Genomic DNA, 25,690 nt, shown 5'->3' on the forward strand with positions numbered 1-25,690 from the left:
CTTCATAGTCTGAATCATTTCAGTATTCATTTACTATGTAGGAGAAAAAATATAAATAATATAAATTATTTCTATGGTCCTATAAATAATAAAACCGGGTCGGGCTCAGTGTCAAAACTTTAGGCAGCTTTATTTTATTAGCATTTAGCTTCTCATTGGGTTCAATTTTGAATGTATTCTCAAGTGCATCGACACAAACCACCAAACCAGTATAAAGATGGAACTGGCACTCATAAGGACCACCCCGGTGAAGGAAGAGCACCAAGAGTTTCCTCTGTTGTACAGGATAAGTTCATTAATGTTATCAGCCTCAGAAACCAACCAGCAAGTTAACAAACGGCTCCCCAGAATAAAGTACAAATACGTATTTTGGATTGTTTAACATTTTTAAGTTACTACATGATTCCTTATGTATTTCTTCAGTGTATAAATCAGTTAGATTTTAGAGTATGGGTTAAATACACTGAATTTTGGGTTCTGTTGATTTGAGCTCTTTATGTCGGAGTATGTATTTCCTGAGCTTCCTGAACACAGGCGTCACATCAGTCCTGATTTACTGCAGCGCCCAGAGTGACCATTATCTGTTATCTTTAAAATAGCCACACACACACACACACACACACACATACATATACATATACACAAACACACACTCAAGCGAAAGTACACAAAAGTCAACTAACGGCTCACAAGAGAGGCCGTGCCGTGCTGGTGGTTCGGTTTCACTCCTTTCCTTTTTCTTTTTTTTTTTCTATTTCTTTTCTTTTTTTCCTTTCTTAGTGACTATTTGTTTAATCGTGGGAGTTGTCTGTGTGTGTGTGTGTGTTGAGTGTGTATATATGAATGTGTGTGTGTCTGTTGTGTGTGCAAACGATGGAAAGAATGAAGCTGGTTATTTACTCAGATGTTGCTCTGGTGTAGGTGTGAATCTACCCCAGACGCTCTCTGTGGGAACGAGCCGTTCACTTTTCTTGGTATCAGTGGCGCTTTTTTCCTTCTCTCTCTCTTTCTCTCTCTCTCTTTTTCTTTCTCTCTCTCTCTCGTTTCTTTCTTCTCCATTTTTATTTATTTATTTATTTTTCTTTTTAGTTCTTCCTCTCCCTTTCCCAGCACCGCCGCTGCCTTTTGTTTGTACTGGATGGCAAGTTTGATTATTTATTGTTGCAGGAGAGACGGAGGGAGGGAGTGAGGGATGGAGGGAGGGAGGTGGAGGGAGGTAGAGAGTGGGTAGCCAGGGCAATAAACATGTGACTGTACTGTATTTTGTTTTCCACCCAGAAGGCCGTGTCCTTTAACAGATCTTTGGAGCGGCAATAAACCTTTTTATTAAAGAGGAGAGGAGGGTGAGAAGAGAAGAGAAGAGAAGAGAAGAGAAGAGAAGAGAAGAGAAGGAAGGGGCGAGAGACATAGAGAATGTAATAAGAAAAAGAGAGCGAGAGAACAATAGATAAAGAAAGAGATTAGACAGGAGCTAATGGGCCTTTTGCTTTCTTTTGTTTTTGCTTTGTTTTAGTTGTAATTTTTCCCTGTTTACTAAAACAGAGAGTTTGTACTGTATCTTCCGAACGTTTCTCAGTTCTCTCATTGTTTGCTATCAGTTTAGCTGCTTGTTTTTCTTCCCTCTCTTTCCCCAGCTCTCTGTTTTCTCAACTGATTATTGTCCTCCGCACTGCAGAAAAGGAAACTATGTAAATTTTGTTTTTTTTCAATGTGGAGGAGATGGAAAAATAGAGAAAACACAGAGAGAAAAAAGTAAAAATAAAAGATAAAAACGGAGGCTTTGTACAGTTTTTGTTTTGTTATCTGTCGGGGAGGCAGGAACACCTTGTCGTTTGTCGCATTTTGGGTTACATCTGTTGCGTTTGAGAGCCGTCGGGCTATTCTCGAGGGACATCTCCAGCCAAACGAACGCAGACTGAAACCATAAAAATGATTTCCGTGACCTCTCTCTCTCTCTCTCTCTCTCTCTCTCTGTGTTTTCCTCACCTTTGCTTTTCTCTCGTCTCTTTTAGGCTCTACAAGTTGCAAGACAGATTCTTCTCCATCATCAACAACAACAGCAAAAACAGCAGCAGCAGCAGCAGCAACAACAGCAGCAGAGTGGAGCTATCAAATCTCCTAAAAGCAGTGAGAAACAGGCCACACTACAGGTAGGAAACCCTGAAATTCAAGTAGAGCTTTCTACAAACCATGAGTGACGCCATCATTAAATCTTTTCCTAATGTTTCTGTCGTGTAGCGAAAGAATATCGTATTTTTACATCACCGAATGTTTATTTTCTGGTCTATTTTCATACATAAGGAGCAGTCAAGTGACACTAGTAAGGAATAATGGTGTCTTGATGTTGTTAATCTGCACAGATTTTTCTCCTGAAGTGTTACAGTTTATTTACAGTAAGATTAGCCACGGTTAGCAGTGCCCATTAGCGCTACACTGAGGAACTATGAGTTTTCCTGTAACCCAGGGCGCTATTATCAGCTAGCGTTTTGCAGGCTACAGTCCAATGAACTCCCCTCTGAATGGCGAAAGAGCTAGCATTGTGGTTAGCAGCTAATGCTAATACTACTGCCCCGGCCTTAGTGCTGGAGAAGCTTCACTGAAAACTTGCCCTTATAACGCTCTATTTTCATACATAAGGTGCATTCAAGTGACACTAGTAAGGAATAATAGTGTCTCTATGTTGTTAATCTGCAATGATTTCTTTCCTGAATTGTTTCCATTTATTTGCAGTAATATTAGCCACAATTAGCAGTGCTTATTGCTAGTAATTGCCACCCGATAGCGCTACACTGAGGAATCCTGAGTGTTCCAGTAACCCAGGGCGCTATCATCAGCTAGCGGTTTGCAGGCTACAGTACAATATACTCACCCTTTAAATGGTGAAAGTGCTAGCGCTGCGGGAAACGGCTAATGCTAATGCTGCTGCTCCAGCCTTAGTGCTGGAGAAACTTCACTGAAAACTCACCCTTATAACTCTGTACTTCAGTGGAGTGGCTTTACTGCTCCTTAATACCCGACTGGTAGAATCCATACATAAGGAGCACAGGATTATAAGGCGCACTGTCGATTTTTGTTTATTAACAGTTAGCTTAGATTTCCAGATTTCCACTAAAGCTGCAGCATTAGCATTAGCATTAGCGGCTAACCTGAACAGTGAAAGAGATAGCGCTGTGGTTTGCAGGAATTGATAATGCTGATCCATGATAATGCTGCTATGAACCATGGGGGACGCCGCCATTAAATCTGGAAGGGATGTGTCCCCTTCACTTTTCATAATGTTTCTATTGTGTTATTTGCTTATTGTGTTATTTTCTTGTCGTTTGACATTTGTTATTTGTTTGTACTGAGCGAGTCGACCCGAGGGGGATGGGTTTCTCCTAAGGTTCTTCCTCTTAATTAAATTCTTCCTCTTTAATTAAGTTAGTGTAAACAGAACTGTTGTAAACATACACCTATCTATCTCAATTGTACTTGGCTGGTGGTGTTTTTCCTCCATAGACTAATTCTAACCATTTGTTTCTTAGCTCTGAATTACTGGGTAAAGTATATAAACACTGTTGTGTTATTCGCACAAATAACACAGGAATGAACTGTATGCTGTTCCTAGCGCTGTTAGCTCCTCCTATCTGACGAGACGGCGTCGCCGCCCGGCTTCAGCTCTGCCTGTGGGCGGTCCCGAGCCGAGGTGGGCGGGGCGACGGATGCTAATTCACAGGTTGATGTAGACACGGTGCTTTTCCTGGTCGACTCGTTTGTGTTTTTCTGAATATTTTCTTTTACTAGCTGCTGCAGACAATGAGGAAGAGTTTGAGGAAGAGTTTCATCATGTGCAGCATCATAAACAACTCAGAGACCTGCTGTAGTTCACATGAAACAAGAAAAAAGTGGATTTTAGTGGAAAGAGAGATTTAAAAATGCTTCTGAAGCCTGAGCCACTTCTTGGCTCCTCAGCTGATACCGCAAAACACTGTACGAGTTTCTGCTGGCTTTCAGAAGAACACAGCGGACACACCGCAGGTTCCACATATCTCTGTAGATGCTCTATATTATATGTGTGTGTGTGTGTGTGTGTGTGTGTATGCATGTCTGTGCATACATACTGTTTCATCAAGCTCTCTGCGTGTGATTGGTGGCACAGCTTGTTCCAGTCGTTTTTTGATAAACAGGAAATTAAGCTTGGCAGGCCGGCGCTGTTGTTTGCACATTACTACACACCTATATCTACTCCTGCACTGCAACAGGTATCACTATTAACACAATCGAGACATCCACTGACACCAACATCTGATATAAAGCATCAGTCAAAAGTTTGGACACTTTCTCCTTTTGTGTTTTTCTTTCTTTATTTTTTTATTTATTGTATTTTCTACATTGTAGATTAATATTAACCCTTAGATTCCTATGGACGGATTTTCCGTCCAAAATCACACCTTGTGTTTTCAGCTTATTTTAATCAGGAATCCCTTCACGCATAAACATAATCCATATATGGTTAGAAAGGGCGGAGCTTACTCTTTCTAAAAATAGTGATCACATCCCAGTGCGGTAAAGCTAAATCTACAAGAAAGCCATTGAGAAAAACACCTAAAAAAGTGAAAAATCTCCTTCCCCGACCAATATTATTTACCTTTAGTGCTTCAAACATATTTATATGATGTTTTAATCCAAATAATATCAGTAAATAAAGACTCAAAAGTGTCCACAGAAAAAGTGTGAAACTACCTGCTTTACTCAAACTAAAGCACTAAAGGTATGGTGTGCGCACTACTTTATATACTTTTTATTTTACTTGCACTTGTATTTTTACTAAGTAGTTATTTTGCACTAAACATTTTTATTTATTTAGACTAAAAAGTTTATATTTTTGTATATATATGTTTTCTTTGTGTGTCCTGATTAAAATACTGAGAGGCATAGGCTGCTCTGAGTGTCAGGTTTTTAGTAATTTAATCTACATGTATCCTAGAGGTGTGATTATTGATTATCAAGAAAAATAAAATAAATTCACCTGATGCTGTTTCTCCATGTATTTTATCAAAGTAATAATTAATAATCCATGTAACAAACTCAAATCATCAATATTCTTATGCTTTAAACTCATAAACACTCATATTTAAATATAAATACTTAATATATAAATAATTTATATATACATAAATATAAAAATTCTGCTTCCTTTTACATTTTAAATGATTATATTTTTGTGCAGCCGTATGTCTTCTGGAGTAAAAGAGATCAGGGCATGTGTCTGTCTGATATAATTACTGTGTTATAACACCTGAAAGAGGAACTGAAAACAAAAACGGAGAATAAAAAAAAACACACCAAAACAGCCTAGAGTTTAAAGGGTTAAAGACATAAAAATGATAAAGGGACACTTAAATATGGAATTACGTAGTAAATAGTTTAAAAAAAAAGTGTTATTCCTCCACATTAACCTCCTGATCTAAAGCTGATAAACTGAGATGGTGATTTGAGGTGATTTAATTGGGATGAGCTGGAGCTTCACAGTGTGAAGGAAAAGCAGCAACTACTGTTCAGCACCTCCAGGAACTCCTTTGTTTAAGACGCTGAGAAAACTATTCCAGGTGACTCTCCCTCGTGAAACACTGAGATTAAAATCTCACCAAGAGTCTGCAGATCTGAACTCAAAGATAAATGTAATACTAATATAGAAGAATCTAAAGTATAATTTTAACATATTCTGGTTTATTATTAAAAATAATTCTACATGTGTTTCTGTATAGATTAAAATATAGCCATACAAGGAAAAGAAAACACACTGATTGATATAAAAGAGGTGTGTCCAAACTTTTGACTGGTACTGTACATCATGTCGATAGATGTATGATGGATATAGTAAAGGTAATCATACAGTAAAGCTCCGCCCACTGATGTCATTAAAACTTATTTTTACATTTTAATTTCCAACCACCTTCAAACTATCTTTCTGTTTTTCTTTAATCTTTAATAATAATTTGAACCTTTATTTCTTGTTTTAGTTCTATTTTTATGATTTATTTTTTTTTGTTTATTTTAAGCTAATTATTTATTTATTATTATTCTTTTTATTTTTTTCTTATTTGATAGTTTTAGCTCCATTTTACTTTATTTTGGTCTATTTTACCTTTTCATTTAAAATGATGATTTTCATCATTTTCATCATTTAATATTCAATAATCATAATCATTTCCACATAACAGACCTTTAAATAAGCACTAATAACACTTACACAGAATAAAGCCTAATAAGTAGTAAATAAATAATTTATTAATGTCTAATTAAGGCTTTATTAAGCAAATGATAATACATGAATAAGCACCTAATTTTTGTTAACATAATCAATAATAAAAGCAGTAAAAGGGGGCGCTAGAGAGCAGATCTTCACACCTACTGATCTCCCAGGCTTCTGTTTGCTCAGCCTTTGTCATGCAAAGCAAAATCCGGCCTTCTTTATTTCCCCATCCGCTATCCTTTAAAACAAGACCGGCTCACCATGCCTGATGCAATATTTACACTCATCTCAGCTGTCTCTCTCTCTCCCTCTCCCTCTCTCTCTCTCTTTCTCTCTGTCAGATCTTTATCTCTGTTTGAACAAGGAGGGCGTTGTTTGTTTCGCAGCAAAATCGCAAACGACTCCGGGGCATATTTGGTAATTAATACCGAGCTCTTGTGCACACGTCGCTTCCATAGAGTACATCTAATAATAACATCTCCATAGGGGTGGGCATTTTTTAATGAGCGAGTGTAACGGCACTGTCTGATAGATAGATCTTTGTCGCGTTGAGAAAGAAAGAACTCAGGAAGGGAGGAGAGCCTCCTGAGGATGCAGGACGATTAGATTGACCTTTACATTGTGTGTATTTGTCAGGCTGATCTGTACTTCTTTCGAGATGCACGCAAACATTTTTTTTTTTTTTTTTTGAGCAGAGGTGCAGAGCAGATGTTAGAAGGTAAAGAGGAACTGATGTGCACACCTCCAGAGGTCAGTTGGAAGCTGACGCAAATAAAAATATGTTTATGAATGTAGTTAATAAAGAGATTTGCTATGCTGGTTGGAGCTGACAGAAAGGCTACAGTAGCCAGGATGATGGATGAGCTAGAAGAGCAGATTGAATATCACATCAGATTCCGCTGCTTTCAGCTAAGAACAGAAAGCTGAGGCTGCAATGACTCAAAGCACAGACTCACCAACACTGCACAGTTAAAAAGTGGAGAACTGGTGAATCTCAGTTTCTGTTAAAGAATAAAAATAATAGGGTTGAAATCCTTGGACCCAACTTGTCTTTTGTGTACCGTCCAGGTCACTTTGTTTTCAGAAAAAAAAGGTGTCTACACACCTGTCTCGTTGTCTTTATTCTCTTCCCCTCCACAGTACATGCTAGTCTTACACATTCTACAAATGTGATAGTTTGAGTGGGAAGTCTGATTAGCTGCCCCAAGCAAAGGTCAGCAAAGGAGGTCAACTGAAATATAAAATAAATTGACTTAATATATATATATATTTTTAATTCCCAAAAAAAACTTTATTTCAGTGATGTAGGATCAAATCCCTATTCATTACTTTATTTTTTTATCAGTGAAGAAACAAACAAAAAAAAAACTGAATGAGCTTATTCGATGAACAGGTGTCTACAGACCTTTTAGAATTTTCCAAAAATCTTATCGACTGCCTCTTAAAAAATCTTTATTGACATTTCCTCCACAATGCATGTTAGTCTTACACATTCTACAAACATTGATAGTTTGAGTGAGAAATCTGATTGGCTGCCCCAACTTAATGGACTAATTCTATGAACAGGTGTCTACACACCTGTCAAAATTTTCAAAGAATCTGATTGGCTGCCCCTTAAAAATCTTTTATGTTTTCCTCCACAGTATGTGATAGTCTTACACATTCTACAAATACGATAGTTTGAGTGAGAAATCTGATTTGCGGCCCATTTATTGTCTTTATTTTCTTTTCCTCCACAATGCAGGTTAGTCTTACACATTCTACAAATATGATACAAATATGAGTGAGAAATCTGATTGGCTGCCCCTTTGAAAGTCTTTATTCTCTTTTCCTTTATGATACATAACAGACTTTACACATTCTACAAACTTGATAGTTTGAGTGAGAAATCTTGATTGGCTGCCCCACCTTAATGGACTAATTGGATGAACATGTGTCTACACACCTGTTAACATTTTCAAAGAATCTGATTGGCTGCCTAATTTTTGTCTTAATTGTCTTTTCCTCCACAATGCACCCTAGTCTTACACATTCTACAAATATGATCGTTTGAGTGAGAAATCTGATTGGCTACCCCTTAAAAGTCTTTATTGTCTTTTCTTCCACAATGCACGCTAGTCTTACACATTCTACAAATATGATCGTTTGAGTGAGAAATCTGATTGGCTACCCCTTAAAAGTCTTTATTGTCCGTTCCTCCACAATGCATGTTAGTCTTACGCATTCTACAAATATGATAGTTTGAGTGAGAAGTCTGATTGGCTGCCCCAGGCAAAGGTTTTCAGTATCCAGGTCAAGGAGTCACACAAAGCCAAAGAGTTTAAAATTGTAATTTATCAGTGTATACAGAGAGCAAGACTGACCTGTCAGTCAGACTGGTAAAAAAAGAAAGTGTGTGTTTGTTAGTGTTAGTGTGTGTTTTGTCAACCTCTCTCTCTCTCTTTCTCTCTCTCTCTCTCTTTCTTCCTCCTTTCATCCTCAGACGAGTCTCCTCTCTACGCCGTAGTTGCTAAGCAGCCGGTAAACGGCGTGATCTGTTATGCGATCTGCGCTTCTCTCCGCTGTTGCGGCTCGTTACCGAACGCCGAGTAACAAATGCGTGTTTGTCTCTCTTCCGCTTTAATTGGGTTTGTTGTTTCTCGTATCGCCGGTTCGGCGTGTGCGGCGCATCCGCGGCAGCCGGCTGCATTGTTTATGTGCTCTCTTGGTAATACAGCAGCCACTTAATTAAGACTTTAAAGAGGAGCTGTTTAATGAAACAGTGCAACATAATTATCCATAAAATGAGGGCTTTGTGGAAAAGAACCTCCTGTTGAATTGAACCCGGTGTGGCTCGTAATACTGGAGAAAAATGAGGAGCTAAATGCTAATAAAATAAAACTGCCTTTAGTTCTGAAGTACACAGAATTCTGTGGTTACGTTACGATACACAGTCCAGAAACCAGAACAGCAGCACAAACTTTATTATTTATTGAACATAACATACTGTGTATATATATATATATATATATTTAGAAACATCTTTAATTCTGTTTTTATTATTATTGGTAAAATGTTCTTCATAGTAAATGAATAGAACAAAGTTTCAAACTATGAAGGAACACTTAAAAGTGTTAAACAAACCAAAATACTTAGATTAAGTAGATAAAATCACTTAAAACATGTACAAGGATGTTTGGAATAGGTTATTTAAACTTATACTTAATTATAACAACAGCAAAATTAGATATTTTAGATAAATTGATTTGCTAAGATATGATTTTTTCGAATTCCAAAAAGACTAGGGGTCCTATATATCCCCATATATATGGGATTTAACTTGCGGTTTCTGAGGCTGTTAACGGTTTTGTGGTGATGCAGTTGAGGACACTTTCAAAAGTGGTCCAGATGTTGCTCAAAATATTACAGAATAATGAGGAGCTAATGCTAATAAAATAAAACTGCCTTTAGTTGTGAAGTAAACTGAACCAAAATACAAAAACAAACCAAAATACTCTGTTAACTTGTGGTTTCTGAGGCTGGTAACTCTGATGAACTTATCCTGGGGCGGTCCTGATGAGTGCCAGTTCCATCATTACGGGTGCTTTTGATGTTCTTTGCAGTAACTTTACTTGAGGATACTTTTTTATATGTCAAAATATACTGAATAAAATCGTCAAAAAATTTAAAATCAGTATTTTCCTGAATACATATCAAACAGTTTATCTTCTTCAAACCTTTAGTTTTGTTATGTTTGTCTAGTTTTTACGTCTATTTTTAAACTTGCATGTATTTGGATTGATTCCTGATTGATTGTTACTGATCTGGATCTGGAATTATTAAGTGGAGTAAAGAGAAAGCAGGCAGCTTCTCTAAGTGTCCTGTAGGAGATTTCAAACCCTCAAATTTACAGAGTGTAAATAAGTAATTTCACTACAGAAAAAGGGGGATTTGTATCACCTACACCTGTACTGTAGCCTGTATACTGGACAAGATATTTTAAGGATAAACCCTGCGTTCACACTAGAACATGACTAGTTTTAAAGCTCAATGCCGAATGTACCATGCTCCAGCTTTTGACAAGAAAAAAAGGCACAACAATTGTGTTGCTTCAACGGCCCTAAAAAAATATTTATTAAATGTGTGTTTGTATTAAATATGTATTTGTTAACTAAATTAAGATCATTAATTGAATTTATACATACATATACATACCATCTAGTCATTTTTATTCCTGCTTGAAAAATATACATTTTGGATGGAAATTATATTGTATAAATATAAGGAATTGCTTGGCCACTTTATTCTACAGCTCTGAATCCCGAGTTTACTAGACTCTTGGCCGTTTCTGTAATTTACCTGCAGTGGAAACAGAACAGGAAACATTGAAAGGAACCAAAAGTTCAGAGAGCAGAAGCTTAAAGACCTCAGACTGCCTTGTTTGTGATTGGTCCAAAGAAATGCTAGAAGCCAATCGGGTTATAATGTCGATTCACCGCATCATAATTAATTTGCATAAAGTTAAGCAAATTTCAACTCTGTGTTGCTTGTCGTTTTGCCGCTTATCGCCTCTCCCATGTAAGAGGCAAAAAAAATCTAATATTTAACTCTTGACGAGTTCAGCACAGCTGTTAACTGAAAGCCTGAATTCCAGGTGACTCTACTTCATAAAACTGACTGAGAAAATCAACCAACAGAGATGTGCAAAGCAAGAAGAGAGGATCATTGGATGTAACCTGCCAACTCTTCAGGAAATCTACACCAGCAGGATGAGGAAGCGTGCTGGCAAAATCATGACTGCCCCCTCACATCCTGGACATCACCTCTTCCAGACTCTCCCCTCTGGTAGAAGTCTTCGAACAATCAAAACCAGCACAACACGACACGCTAACAGCTTCTTTCCCAGAGCTGTAGCACTCCTTAACCACAGTGGACACATCTGAGTCTCCAAACATCTCACTCACTGAACTGTATTCACAACTGACTGGATTTACAATCTGCTCACTTGCACTTTGCTTATTTGCACAGCTATACAGATGTTCCTCTGTAACTTTCTAAGCAATATTTAAGATAAACCTACCTCAGAAACATTCGGTTCTAATAATATATTCATATGTGTACAGTACAGATTTTATTTTATTTTATTTAGCTCTTAGCTCCTATCACTCTTCAGTGCTCTTTATTTCTGTAGAACTTTTAACTCTATTCTTATTCTATTTATTGTTTATTGTTATTTTTTTTGTAGTGTGATGTTTGTCTATAGTCTCTGTATTTGTTACATGTCATACACGTGTTGCTCTCACCAAGAAAAAATTCCTTGTATGTGTAACATACTTGGCGAAATAAAGTGATTCTGAATCTGATTCTGAAGATATATATTTTTTAAAGAATCTAAAAGACTGCTGCTGTATACTATGAGGAAATGATGTATATTGCAGTTTTAAATGTGTGCAGGTAGTTTTAAGTGTTTTATGTTGATTATATTGTTGGTGTTGTGCTCTGTGCTGAACACTAAACATATGCTGTCGCTGCTCTGATGGGCAGGATATACTCGACTGGTCAGAAAGTGGCAGAAAATTACAGGCAAAATGACACATGTAATTAAAAGAAATCCACGCCACTTTACCTCCACACCTGGGGGAGGGAGAGAGCGCGAGAGCGAGGGAAAGCGAGAGAGGGAGAGAGGGAGAGAGAGAGAGAGAACGAGCGTAACTCCCTCCTTGCTAATTACGGGTATCACTGAAATGCTAGGGTTTGAGTCATTAGTTCCATGTGCATTTAATTAGAGGCAGTCTGAAATTGGATTTAACTTATTACTTTTTCATGGATCACTTTCTTGTCATCACTTGAAATTGGATTGCAGCCCCAGGTAACTAATTATGCCCACCGCAGGATCAGGAGTGGAGAAATAGGTAATTAGAAACAACACTTGCAGACCCTCGTTGATGGTCCACCCTCTCCTCGAAACCGAAAGAACGAGTGAAAGAAGGAGGGGTGAAGAAAGAAAGGAAAAACCCTCGTTTGTGGCAAAAAAATAAATAAAAATGGGAAGAAAAGCTGGTGTTAACTGCCCATCGCCACATGAGGGGATGACGGGAAGTAAGGCAGTATTAATATTCTATTAGGGGTGGGACAAAATCAAAATATCGATTTTGAGATATTTACAATATTCCTACTCATATAGTGTTTTTTCTTTGTTTCATTGTTTAATTTATTGGTAACATTTACAATAAGGTTTAGTCTGGTTTAGTTTAGTTTAGTTCATTTCATTTTTGTTTTTGAAAAACTTATAAAACATAACATAAAAATTAGATAATAAAAAAAACACATCTATATCTTGCATTTAGCCTATTTTGCCTCCCCTTTTTTTGAGAGGGGAAGCAGAGGCAGGATGATTTGCAGCGATGGCCGGCTCGCATTCACCTGCGGAAAGGGCCACTCTCGCCGCTCTTACCGCTCTCGCTGTTTTGATGACGTGTGCTGGACTGTTGTTTTTCTGAAAGAGGAGCAAACAGGCCATTTGCTAATGTACATGTGTATTTCACTGAAAGAACATCTCTTATTTTCTCCGCGGCTCGCGGTCTCTCCTCACCAAATACAGCGACCATGAGGGCAAGTGGGGTCAAACGATGTTCTTTCATGAAGATGAAAGCCTGGTAAATGTACCGCTACCCCCAACACACACACACACACACATGAAAATACATTATACACACACAAAATAACATTATACACACACAAACATGCATATGTACAGCACCGGGAAAAAAAATGAAGAGAGCACTTCAGTTTCTGAATCAGTTTTAGGTTTATGTTTGAGTAAAATGAACATTGTTGTTTTATTCTATAAACTACAGACAACATTTCTCCCAAATTCTAAATAAAAAAATTCTCATTTAGAGCATTTATTTACAGAAAATGAAAAATAAAGTAGTTTTAAGAGTTCAGAAATAAATATTTGGTGGAATAACCCTGATGGATTTTAATCACAGTTTTTTTTTTTTTTTCTTCATGCATCTTGGCATCATGTTCTCCTCCACCAGTCTTACACACTGCTTTTGGATAACTTTATGCTGCTTTACTCCTGGTGCAAAAATTCAAGCAGTTCAGTTTGGTGGTTTGATGGTTTGTGATCATCTATGTTCTACTTGATTATATTCCAGAGGTTTTCAATTTGGTAAAATCAAAGAAACTCATCATTTTTTAAGTGCTCTCTGTATACTGTAGGACAGCGGTCGGCAATATGCGGCCCACAAGCATGCAACGTCTGGCCCGTGAGGTTGTTTGAACTATAATGAACGATAATGAAAAAAATAAATAAATAAATAAATGCTTCTCTGGTGAGCTTTTGTTTACATGCCTCCCCTGTCTCTCTCTCTATTGCGCTCGACGTGACTTTAGTTTCCGCCCGTTCTTGTTTTTCCACCCGTTCTTGGTCTACCTATCTCCTTATAAGGCCATTTTTTCTGCGTTTTTTGTGACCCGCCATGTAATGCCTCGGAAAATATCTGTCCCGCGCCCAAAACTAATTGCCGACCCGTGCTGTAGGGTGCAGTGAAGTTTCTCCAGCACTAAGGCTGGATGCAGCAGCATTAGCATTCGCCGCTAACCGCAGTCCTAGCTCTTTCGCTTTACTTGAAATCTAAGCTTACTGTAAATAAATGGAAGCAGTATACTCAATAAATAAACTATATATATATATATATATATATATATATATATATATATATATATATATTTATATATATGAGAGAAATCTGTTTAGATTAATATCTAGCACTTGTTTGACTTTAAAAGAAAAACGGCGACACTGTTATTTCTTACTATTGTCATTTAAACTGTGCCTTATAATCCAATGCACCTTATAGTCTGAAAAATACAGTTTATATATACACTCTCTCGCTTCTTCATAGAGAGAGTGCTACATGACATGCTGCAGATACACGTCTCCCTCCTCTGTTCCTCTCCCTTTCATCCCTCCTTCTCCTTCTATTCCTGTTTTCTGCTCTGCCCTTTCTCGTGGAGACCCATGGCATTGTTCTAACACATGTACACCACAGCGCTGCAATCTGTAACTCATTAGCGGTTCGGTGTGCTGGGGTTCGCTGGAGTCGGGCCAGCGCTTACAGACAGATGCACTGCGGCCAAACTCGCTCAGCCCGTCCGAGGAGGAGCTCGCCGCCTCCCCGCCGCGCCCCCGCTCCGCTCAGGAGGTGATGCTGAAGCTCGAAGTCCATTTACTATAAATTTAGTTTAATGTGCAAAAAAATTACAGACTATAAATTATTTCTACTCGGCAGAACTCTCGTTTTTGTTTTCCAGCTGTTCAAACTTAAAGATTTACTTATGTTTAGTTACACCCATTACTAACAACATGTACAGTACCTGTCAAAAGCTTGGACACACCTTCTAATTCAATATTATTCTTTATTTCTTTATTTAATGCATTTTCTACATTCTAGTTAGGCCCGTCACAATAATTACAATATCGACTTATCGTTTAATAAATGGACATGACCTCAATCATTTTAATAATCGTGATATTGTCCATTTGCACTTGCAAAATGCACTTACATATATTGTGTGCTCAGTAGTGCAGAAGCACAGAGACACAGGAAGTAAATGAACTCAAAACATATATATTTAATAAAAAAATCTCACCCAAAACAAAGAAACTTAAAGAAACATAGTAACAGCCAAGTGCGGCTCTAGTCGCTTAACTTTAGTGTTTCTTAGGTTCATGTTGCCTCAGCCTTCCTCTGACCATCACCATATCTCTGGAGTAAAGGCTGAGGCAGGGTCTTTATGCTGGTCCAATGCGGGCCAGCTGGGGCAGACCGGGGCTGCACATCATGGTGTGGAGTGGACACACAGTTCCCCTGCCTCCGCTTTTTTTTTTCAAAATATGTATTTGTATTATTTATGACTATAACCTACTTTTGGTGCAGTTCATATTAAACCATATTCATTCTGAATATTTGAGGAGCTTTGATTTATTTGAGGCTCGTGCCTACGGCCGTGATGTTATTCGTGATAACACACACCTTTTCGTGTTCTATTGCTTAAATAGTAGGTCTATTCTTTTTTCAGTGTTGCAGTGTTAATAAACAGCATTCTGAAGAGATTTCGCTTATTTAAACAATCAAAACGATGTTGTTTTTTTTTTTAATAACTCAGTTTTAATGCTCTATTTACGCTCTAAAAAAAAAAAAGTGGAGTTTAAATCAGGCTCGGGCTCATAATGACAGTTTATGGTGCAGGGTGGGTCGTGTTTGGGCCGGATCAAAGCTCCAATTTTTAGAACCCCTTTTTCTTTAGGCCACCATGCCTGAAGTGTGTTCCTGTATTTGTTTTAAGCTATAAGTGAAATCCTGACCGTGTCGTCTCCACTCTCCCACCTCACGCTTTCCCTGAGCGTTTGTGGCGCGTGCCAGACTTGATCCCCGACGCTTTCGGACCCCTCCATCTGCGGCTGTAGCGGCGGATCACTCGCGCTGATTGTGACTGCTTTGTTTTGGCGCGTCACGTTGTACGAACGCATTACGGTTAATGTTGGGCGCGTGCTGGAGACGGCCCTGGACGCCGCTGTCGGGATGAAGTCATCTCGCGTTTTTCCAGGCCCTCACACTCTCTCGTGCACGCTCTCGCACTTGCTATCGCGCTTGCTCTATCTCTTGCTCTATCTCTCTCTCTCTCTTCGCCTGGCAAGCGGCACATCGGCATCGGATCGCTGTCGCTCCGGCTGCTCGGAGCCGCGGTGCCATTTTCAAGACCTTTTCACTTCAGCCGCAATGTTTTCCCCCCTCCAGGCCCACCCCCTCTAAACACACACACACACACACACACACTAGACTCACACACACACACACTCCCCTCCTCCCTGCCTCTCTTCCCTCTGGTTGTTCTGTCTTCCCCTCACTTGGGCCGCCACTCCAAGCGGAGGCAGGCCGCATGTTTGTCGGTGTGATTCATGTTCAGCGCTTTGGGGGCAGCTTATGGATAGATGTACACAGCTGTTTGTCAGGGCGTCCGGGGCGCTGTGTGTTTAGCGAGTGTCTAAGTGTGTGTGTGTGTGTATCGTGTGGGTATTGTGCACTCAGTGAAACGTAGAGTATGTGATGGTTGGCAGCGGTTTCTGAGGGTTACTGAGGCTCTTCTGACAGAGAGAAAAAGAAAGAAAGAGGGAGGAAGATGCTTGTGGGAAAGAAAGAGAGATGGAGAAAGAGAGTGATTTTATTGTTTCGTGAGGCGAGTTACGCACTTATTCTCTGACGTCTGCATTTCTAAACTTCAACCAGGAATCTGCTCACTGTCTGTTAACCCTCCTGTTATGTTTGAAGTCAATTTGACCCCATTCAATGTTTAATTAACGCCTTTAAATAAGCAGTTAATATCATTATATTCACTTCATATTCAGTGACTTTTCCTAATTTAATGGGGAAACTGGGAAAACATAAAATTAATGTGATGGTATGTTTTCTGTGCTCTGTGTTGTTTGGGGTCAATTTGACCCCAGGCATTAGTTTTAGTTGTATAAAACAAATAATAAAAAAAAAATGTTTAAATGGCTATTTAAGTAGTCAACAACCAAATATAGCATGTTGCATAAACTTAAGTTTTTTTACTTAAGTTTATGCAACATGCTATATTTGGTTGTTGACTACTTAAATAGCCATTTAAACATTTTCTCTCTCTCTCTCTCTCTCTCTCTCTCTCTCTCTCTCTCTATATATATATATATATATATATATATATATATATATATATATATATATATATATATATATATATATATATACATATATATATATATATATATATATATATATATTTATTATTATTATTATTATTATTATATAAAAAATGTATGCAGTTTAAAATTGCTGTGGTCAAATTTGACCCCACAATATAAACCAATAGGGAGTGGGAATGGTATATGTTTATACTTCTCTACATCCAATCACAATCAGATTCACTCTATCTGGATGAAGAGATTTATCTGGATAGGGGTTTTATTTTATTGAACGATGAGAAGCCGGAATGAAAACCAGTTGAAATTAAATAGGAGTAGCGAGGATATTTTTAAAATTTAAGGAGTAGAAATAATGGTAACATTTTCTATGAATGTCATCCCAGCTTACAGATTTCACTGTATTGTGACTAAAAATAGCTTCCAACTCATAAACACATGCTCAATAATCCTATAAATATATTTTTAACCACTCAAAAATTATTCTTATCTTGAATATAATATTAGTTATAGTCAGTTATAATGTATTATAACAGGTCTTGGGCTCCATGTAAAGTGACAGACTTTCATTGTGGAACTATTATTAGATTATTAACGATAGATATAAACTATTTTAACATCTTTGAATGTATTATGATCACAAGTCATAATGTGTAATAAACATGGCTATAATGGGTTATGTTATGAATGTGGTTATAGAGTCTAATAGAGATGACATTAATAGAAAGTGTTACAGACTTGGACCCATATTTCTATGAAGCTGCTTTGTGAGATCATTTTTTGCAAAAAGAGCTATATAAAAAGCATTGCATTTAATTGAATGTTTTAATGAAAATATACATATTTGATGTCACATATCAACAATAATACAATATACTCTTTCACCAGTTTTCTTCCGTTCCCACACTTCAGCTTTCTTCTTCAGCAGAAATAAATCAGCTAAGGTTGTCTTTAGTCAGTAGACAAAATATGAGCTCAGTCTGTGTGTGTTTACTGTAGAGTTGTACAGAACAGCCTGTGTTGTGGTTTGGTGGCGTTTTGTTTGTTAAGGTTGATTTGGTGGGGAATGTTCAAGAAGTCAAGGCTGCTTAGTGTCCTGAAACTTCTGGATAATGTTCATCTGTTTAGTCCCAGTGCTGAAAAGTAGTGCAGCGGTGTTGTTGAATGTCTCTTTGTATAAATGGTGGTTAGTCAATCAGAGGCGATATATTTGCATGTATGAATATTCATGAGAGCAAGAGCCAAATCCTGTCTTTCTTCAGAGACCACTAATTCAGTGATCTAAAGCAGGGCTAAATAGAAACACCGGATCACTTTTTTTCCTCAAAAAACTGCTCACATGACATTCCTTCATACTAAAGATACAATTATACACTTTAAAATGAATTTAAAACCGATGGAATTAACTTTTAGTTTAACAGTAAAAGTTCATTGAGGGACCTCTGGATGTTGTTTAGTTCTTTAGAACTGTGGAGGTAATTAACTAAGTCTAGATTTATGGTTAAAATATGACTGGTAATTCATCCATTGAAAGATGAAGTCCCGCCTTTCAGCAAAAGCAACCAATCAGCTAGCTGCTTACACTACAAGTGAAGGGGGGTCAGTGTGCAAGTGGGAAAGCCCCATTCCCCTTAATGTGGGGATCTGTGCAAGTGCAGTAGCCAGAAGAAGCTGAAAAGTCATGATTTTTGTGCAATATGGAGCCAAACACTCCATATTATCAATGAGATTATATTAGCGATGAAAAAATATAAGTTTATAGTATTTTGAACTCCCCATTTAAACAGAGAGGAGGCTGGTATTGTATGAGTGGATATATAGGTATATCTTCAAAAAAATAATAATAATAATAAATAAAAGAATATAATTGAAAGGTTACTTTATTTCAGTAATTCAGTTGAAAATGTGAAACTCATATATTATTATATAGATGTAGTATATGATCTATTTTAAATTTATTTTTCTTCTTTGTTTTTTGATTAAGGCTTAAAGCCAATGAAAACCCAAAAATCAGTTTTTCATAAAATTAGAATATTATTATTAAGACCAATTGGTACTTTTGGCAGTGTGGGCAGTGTGCCAAGTCCTGCTGGAAAATGAAATCCATAATCCATCTCCATAAAAGTTGTCAGTAGCAGAGGGAAGCTGTAAGATATGAAGTGCTGTAAGATTTTGTGGGAAAACAAAACTGCACTGACTTTAGACTTGATAATAAAACACAGTGGATCAACACCAGCAGATGACAGACATGACTCTCCAAACCATCACTGATTGGTGGAAACTTCACACTAGACCTCGAGCAGTTTGGACTGTGTGTCTCTCCACTCTTCCTCCAGACTCTGATCCCTTCATTTGTACAAATGAAATGTAAAATTTACTGATGATCAGTGATGGTTTGGAGAGACATGTCTGTCATCTGCTGGTGTTGATCCACTGTGTTTTATTATCAAGTCCATTCCTTGGATTCTTCAGTTTTAAACTGTAGAGGAACCCATTTCTGTGCATTGAGGGACCTTCAAGAAAACTTTTTTCTTGAACACTTTTTACAATAAATGTCACAAATAGTACTTACGTCAGTATTAAACATTGTTAAATGCTTGTAAAGTAATGCCTCGCCTAATTATTGATTAACATTAGTAATAATTACTGAATACATTAGCTGTTGTAATGGAAAATAACATGAGAATAACTGGAGTCAATGAATAATTAGTTGAGACATTCTGTTGTAAGTACTGATAATTGATGTACCCTTATTGTAAAGCGTTGATTTTTATTTTATTTTATTATTATTTTTATTATATATATATTTTTTTTTTTAACTAAAAATGTTTTCTTTAAAGTAGCGCATATCATTCCTCTATAGTTTTACAATAAAGAACCCACAAAAAAAATAAAAATAAATAAAAATAGTAATAATAATATTAATAATAATAATAATAATAATAATCTGCTATCCATAAACAAAATCCTGTGCTTTATTTTTGGGTGCATCAGAGAAAACAATCAGAAACTGGTCTTCAGTTTTTAGTATTATCAGGAATCTTATTTGATGTACTATTTCTACTCGCCCTGTATTAATTTTTTCTCTCTTTTCTGAGATTTTTCTTCCTACAGCATAAATAAAAAGTTAACAAATAAAAAAACTTTTTTTTTCCTCAAGAAACTATTACTTTTAGTGTAATAGCTATATATAGCTATATATATATATATGTATCTGTGTGTTCTAAAGGTAGGGATTAATTGTAATATTAATATGTGCTTGGTGTAATTATTGTAGTATTAGTTTATCGTTTGCTCTGAGCAGAACTTCAGGGTTCAGAGTCGAGGTGGAGCTTGATGCTCAAATATGGGCTGATGTGCCACATTTTTGTTTCTCACAAATAGCAGAAAATGTTTTGATGAAGCCTCCAAAAATAGCTTGTGAGTCAATAAAGAACACAATATGAATCAATCACAATGGCATAAAGAAAACAGAAATTCCCCACCCACTGAATTTGTGTTGTACGGCTCTGAAGAAAGCTTCTGTTTTGACTAAGTGAAAAACCACAGATGAGCGAGAACCCGAGGAACGGCAAACTTCAGCAAACGGCACACGCGCACGACGCGGCCGCGTTATTAAATTACACTGCAGATCAATACATTACAGTACATCAGACCATTCTGCGTAAAAATACAGAATACTGAGTCTGTGTACATATATACTGTAAATAAATATATGTACACAGACACTCTATCGCTACGAAACGCTTATTACTTATTAAAACATTCAGATTTATACAAACACACAAATGTTTACAGTCTACAAATGTTTGAGTAGCCTGGTGAATTTATTATTTATGTATTTATTTTCTAAATGTATTATTTAAGTGGAAATAATGCTTTAAAACCGTTATTTTCAGAGACACACTTTTCTAAAGCATTCAAACTGTTTATTGGCTTATTCTAACACATTACACCAAATATAAAAATAACACTTTAATTTCATTACATTTAATATCTCAATAATTAGAAAATAAATAAATAAATGTCTGTTAAACTATGCTACGTTGGTCCAAAACTCAATACCAGGAGGGAAATATATAAAACACAAAACATGTACAGATATATAATTGTAGTTTAAAAAGAAGAAGCTTGTTATAAAAACATTTTAAAATAGTCGATAATATCTAACCATGTATTTTATTGTTTTAATGGTTTTACCTGAAGCTCCCTGAAGTCTAGTGCATGATCATTCATGAATAGCAGTTGACAGAATATTGGAAATAAAAGGTTAACTTTTAATAGTAAACCTAGTATTTATAGTTAGTTACAGGAATCACCTTTTGCACTGTAAGGTGCACAGGATTATAAGGGGCATTATCAATTAATGTCTATTTTCTGGTCTATTTTCAAACATAAGACACACCAGATCATACGATCGACACTAGTGTGGAACAGGGGTGTTGTCATGTTTTCCTTCTAATTCAGCAGTAAAGCTAAGCCATGCGAAACTAAGTTAAGTAAACAAAAGTGTAATTCAAAAAAAAAAAAAAAAAATATATATATATATATATATATATATCTATATATATATATAAATAAATAAATAAGTGACTAATGCGAATACTGCTGGAGAACCAAACTGAAACATCTGTATATTGCTGTACTTAAAAAAGACGCATCGGATTATAAGGCACACTGGCACTTTTTGGCAAGATAAAGGATTTTAAGTGCACCTTATAGTTTGCTATGTTTTATGATGCAAGTGAATAAATGTGTTGCTGAAATTGTCTCTTAAAAGCTGGTTTCATTACATGACAATGAAATCTACTTACATTGTTTTTTAGGGCCTCTGTAGGAATATGAACATGAATAAAACAATGCATGTCTAAATAATAAACATAACAAAATGTGCAGCCCATTCTCTGCTGTCAGCCAAGAACAGAAAGCTGAGGCTGCAGTTGCTCTCAGAATAGACTTGACGAAACTGGACAGTAAAAACTCAGCAACACGAAACATGGTAACTTGCTCTTATACCTTTTAACACAGGCTTCAGACAGGACCATCAATTTTTGGAAAAATGAAAGGATTTTAAGTGCACCTTATGGTTTTCTGTGTTTTAACTGTGTCGCTGTGTGAAAAAAAAAATAAATAAATAAAACAAACAAAAAAAAAGCTTAAATTGTCTCTTAAAAGCTTTTTTTTTACATGACAATGAATTCTTTGACATTGTTCTTCAGGGGCCTCTGTAGTTTCGCTTTTGCATTAGAATATTGTTAGGTTGTGGTGGGATCATTAGATTGTCTCAGTATAAAATACTTTTTCTGAAAAATAATCTGCAGGAATTGCGATTTGCAGCCAAAATCTTCATGAAACCCATGCCTTAAAGAATTTTAAAGCTTGTTTTTTTTTCTGTTTAAAGCAAAGAAAGTTTCTAAGCTCTATTGGTACAGTGTTTCCAATAAAATGTCAGTGTGTGTGTGTGTATGTATGTGCGAGTGTGTGTCAGTATAGTCCTTCAGATGAAGGTTGTTGCCCAGAGCACCAGCTGTTAGCTGTTAACTTTCACACCTGCTCAGTTCAGCCCTCTTTAAGTAAACAGCAGATTAAGTTTTAGTCAGAGGACAGAATTTAAAAGGTTCTTTTTATACAGAAGTCTGAGTTTCTGCTGCGTGGAATAAAAGCGCCGCACGGCTTCAGCTACAATCGATAATGACTCTTTTGTTAATGGTTATGCCATGTGTTTGTATATCAGACGTTTGTAAGGTAATGATGTCGTTCGTCATGTTTCTCACGCCGTTCTCGGTGACCTTGGCGTTTCGGTAGATGTAGGCGTCGCACGGCGCTGGTCTGGAGTCAGTTGCTGATTTGCGCTTATGAGAAAAAAGCACACATCTGGTCTCGGCCTGCTTTTGGTTTGAAGGCCGCGGCGTTTCTGATTGTGATTAGTGTTTAGGGATTTAGTAATTTAATAATTAGTAATCGCAGTGTTTGTGTCAGATGTGTTTTGTGTGAAAGTGTTTCGTTATTGGTTTTATCAGCTGAGAGCAGGTTTTAAAAATGATTTGAGGTTTTTTTTTGTTTCTTCACTTTAGAACAGCTTGAGAAAAAGAGCGAGAGGGGGATAAAAAGAGAGAGAGAGTGAGATAGAGAGAGTAGAAGAGGAAGAGAAGAACAGCAGCAGAACAGAGCAGGCTGAACTGTATGTCTGCTAAATTTATCATGAGGCCTTTGGGAGCACTGAAATGAGAACAGTGGCCTATTACTGCTAAGAAGGTGTTTTATTGGGAATATGCCCACACACTACCCAGGGGACAGGGCAGGGTGTGTGTGTGTGTGTGTAAGTGTGTAAAAGAGTGTGTGTAGTGATCATATGTGTAAGTGTAAGGGGGGTATGATGGTGCCTGCCTGGACTTTCATTGTGTGTGTAAATACAAGTGTGTGCATGCTTGCGTACAGGATTACCCAATGACTTGCCTTGCTTGCTTTAGTGTGTGTGTGTGTGTGTGTGTTTCTTCATGTTTTAGTGTCTGTGTGAGGACCTCACAAGCACAGCAGTGTGTCCAAAATGATAAAAAAAATTGATAGATGGATGAATAAATAGATAGATAAACCTGTTTCTGGTGTAAATATATAAATATAGCTTATGTAAGCCATACAATTAGTGCAATTATAACTAGCAGTGGAAATATGTAGTATTTTAAAAACAGTAATTTTAATTGAAAAATCTAAAAAGGTTTAGTTTAGGTTTAGTATAAATTAGCTAGTTATTACTTTAATTATGTAAATGGAGGTCCTCGCAATGCAAAGCTGTTTGTGCAAATTGTCAGTCCTAATGATGCTACGGCGTTCCCGCTCCCCAGTTACTGATTGTTTTCACCTGGCCTGTTATATATACCCCTCTGTTTGCTCTGTTCCCTCTCTGAGTATTGAATCTAGTTATCTAGCTCTTCTACAACATGTTTCCTTTTGTTACAGACTTGTTTTTTTGTTTCCGGCCACCAATTTTTGCCTTTCCCTTCCTATTGTTTTATTTATTTATTGTATTTATTTTCTGTTTTTGTATTTTTGACTGTTCTTTTGCCTTTGTTCTCTCTCTGCTGCATTTACTAACTATGCTTTGGTGTGTTGTTTATATTTTCTGCTATACTGTTACTGACCCTGCCTGTCCCTTACTACTCCTCCTGTGTTTTTAGTGATCCTCACATCTTTTATTGAGAAATTTAAATGATGAGTGAAATGATGTACTTTTGGTCACTCAGGTTAGGGCTAGGTTTAGGGGTAGTATAAATTTAGCTACATGTATTATGTGAATGGATTGTCCTCATATGGGTTAGAATGGATAGATTGATAGATTAATTGATTGATTAGAGACAGAAAGACTGTTTTGATCACAGAAGGAAATCGGTTCGGCAATACATCAATTACAGTAAAAGTATGAAGATTAAAAGATAAAGATTAAATATTGAAAATGAAAGCAGAACATGACTGATTCCAGCAATACAAATAGTGCGGATATGCAGACATAATGTATAAATAGCAGCGCAAATGTTAAGGACTATGTTTAGGGGTAGTATTTAGCTATATATTTAGCTATATGTATTATTATGTAAATGGACGGTCCTCACAAGGGTTAAATGGGGAAATAGACGGAACTGCAGACAGACAGACAGAACAACTTTTTGATCAAAGAGGGAAATTCAAAGGCATTCAGTAGCAAATCCACATTGATATTGCAATAGAGTTACAAATATAAAAGGATATAAAAAGTTTTTTTGGTGGTGATTTTTGAAGACACGTGTGAGGACATTTTTGTTGGTCCCCACCATGTTAATTATAACATCTAAAAGAGTGAAGTAAAAATATACTTTTTATAGACTTTTTATTACTGAGGTAAAGTTTAGGTTTAGGTCTAGGTGTAGGGATAGTATAATATAGATAATTTCGTGAATGTGAACTGGTGGTCCTCACAAGGATAACAAAACGAACACTGGTGTGTGAGTGTGTGTGAGTGTGTCTGTGTGTGTGTGTTTTGCAGTGCACATCAGGGAGACAATGAAGAGCCTTTTCCTCTATTTAATTATTCACTAAGAAATGTATTAGAATTGTCACTTTTGACACTTGAGGTCTTTGAGTCAATAATTTATATAGGTCAGGCCTGAAGAGGGCGTGTTGGTTATTGGTAGATTAGAGCCGGGGCTCAGTGTAGATTAGCGCTGGGTGGGGGAGGACTGTTCATATTCTATTCTTATTGTTTGGAGTGTGTGTGTGTGTGTGTGTGTGTGTTCGCTAATGGAAACTGCAGTGATGAGTATAAGTAGAAGTGTGAGTGTGTGTGTGTGCGTGTGTGTGTGTGTGTGTGTGTGTATATATATATATATATATATAAACACAGTAAATATCACACAGTGTTAATTCATACATAGAGCTGAATTATATGTCTCTAAAATAATATCACAATAATTCTGGATATTTTAGCGATAACCATATTTTTAGTAATATGACAAAACATTTAATTGTTTTATTATATTTAAGATTAACCTATGATCTACTGCAAACAAACAAACAAAAAAGTCATTCAGGAGCAGGATGGAGATGTGGGGAGTGGACACACAAGTATTTATTAAAAACAAAGTAATAAACAAACAATGAACAAAAAAAAAAAAAAAACAGGAAACACCTGGGACAGGGTAACAAGGGGGTGGAGCTACAAACGAATAGGTGAGCAACAGGGGCGGAGACACGGG

At 36.8% G+C, this 25,690-nt stretch overlaps 1 protein-coding gene across 7 annotated transcripts in view; it reads left to right on the forward strand.

Annotated features, from left to right (window-relative positions):
• Positions 1-25,690, forward strand: part of foxp1b (forkhead box P1b) — a 409,787-nt gene that overhangs the window by 269,653 nt on the left and 114,444 nt on the right. For all 7 annotated transcript variants that reach the window (XR_007439200.1, XM_049479473.1, XM_049479470.1 and 4 more), the window contains one exon: positions 2,013-2,150. Coding sequence is in view for 6 of the 7 variants with exons in the window: in XM_049479473.1 (XP_049335430.1) it covers positions 2,013-2,150 (138 nt within the window). In the remaining variant the exon portion in view is untranslated. The remainder of the gene's footprint in view (positions 1-2,012; positions 2,151-25,690) is intronic.

Source organism: Astyanax mexicanus, chromosome 5 (assembly GCF_023375975.1).
Source record: "Astyanax mexicanus isolate ESR-SI-001 chromosome 5, AstMex3_surface, whole genome shotgun sequence".
NCBI classification, from domain to species: Eukaryota; Metazoa; Chordata; class Actinopteri; order Characiformes; family Acestrorhamphidae; genus Astyanax; species Astyanax mexicanus.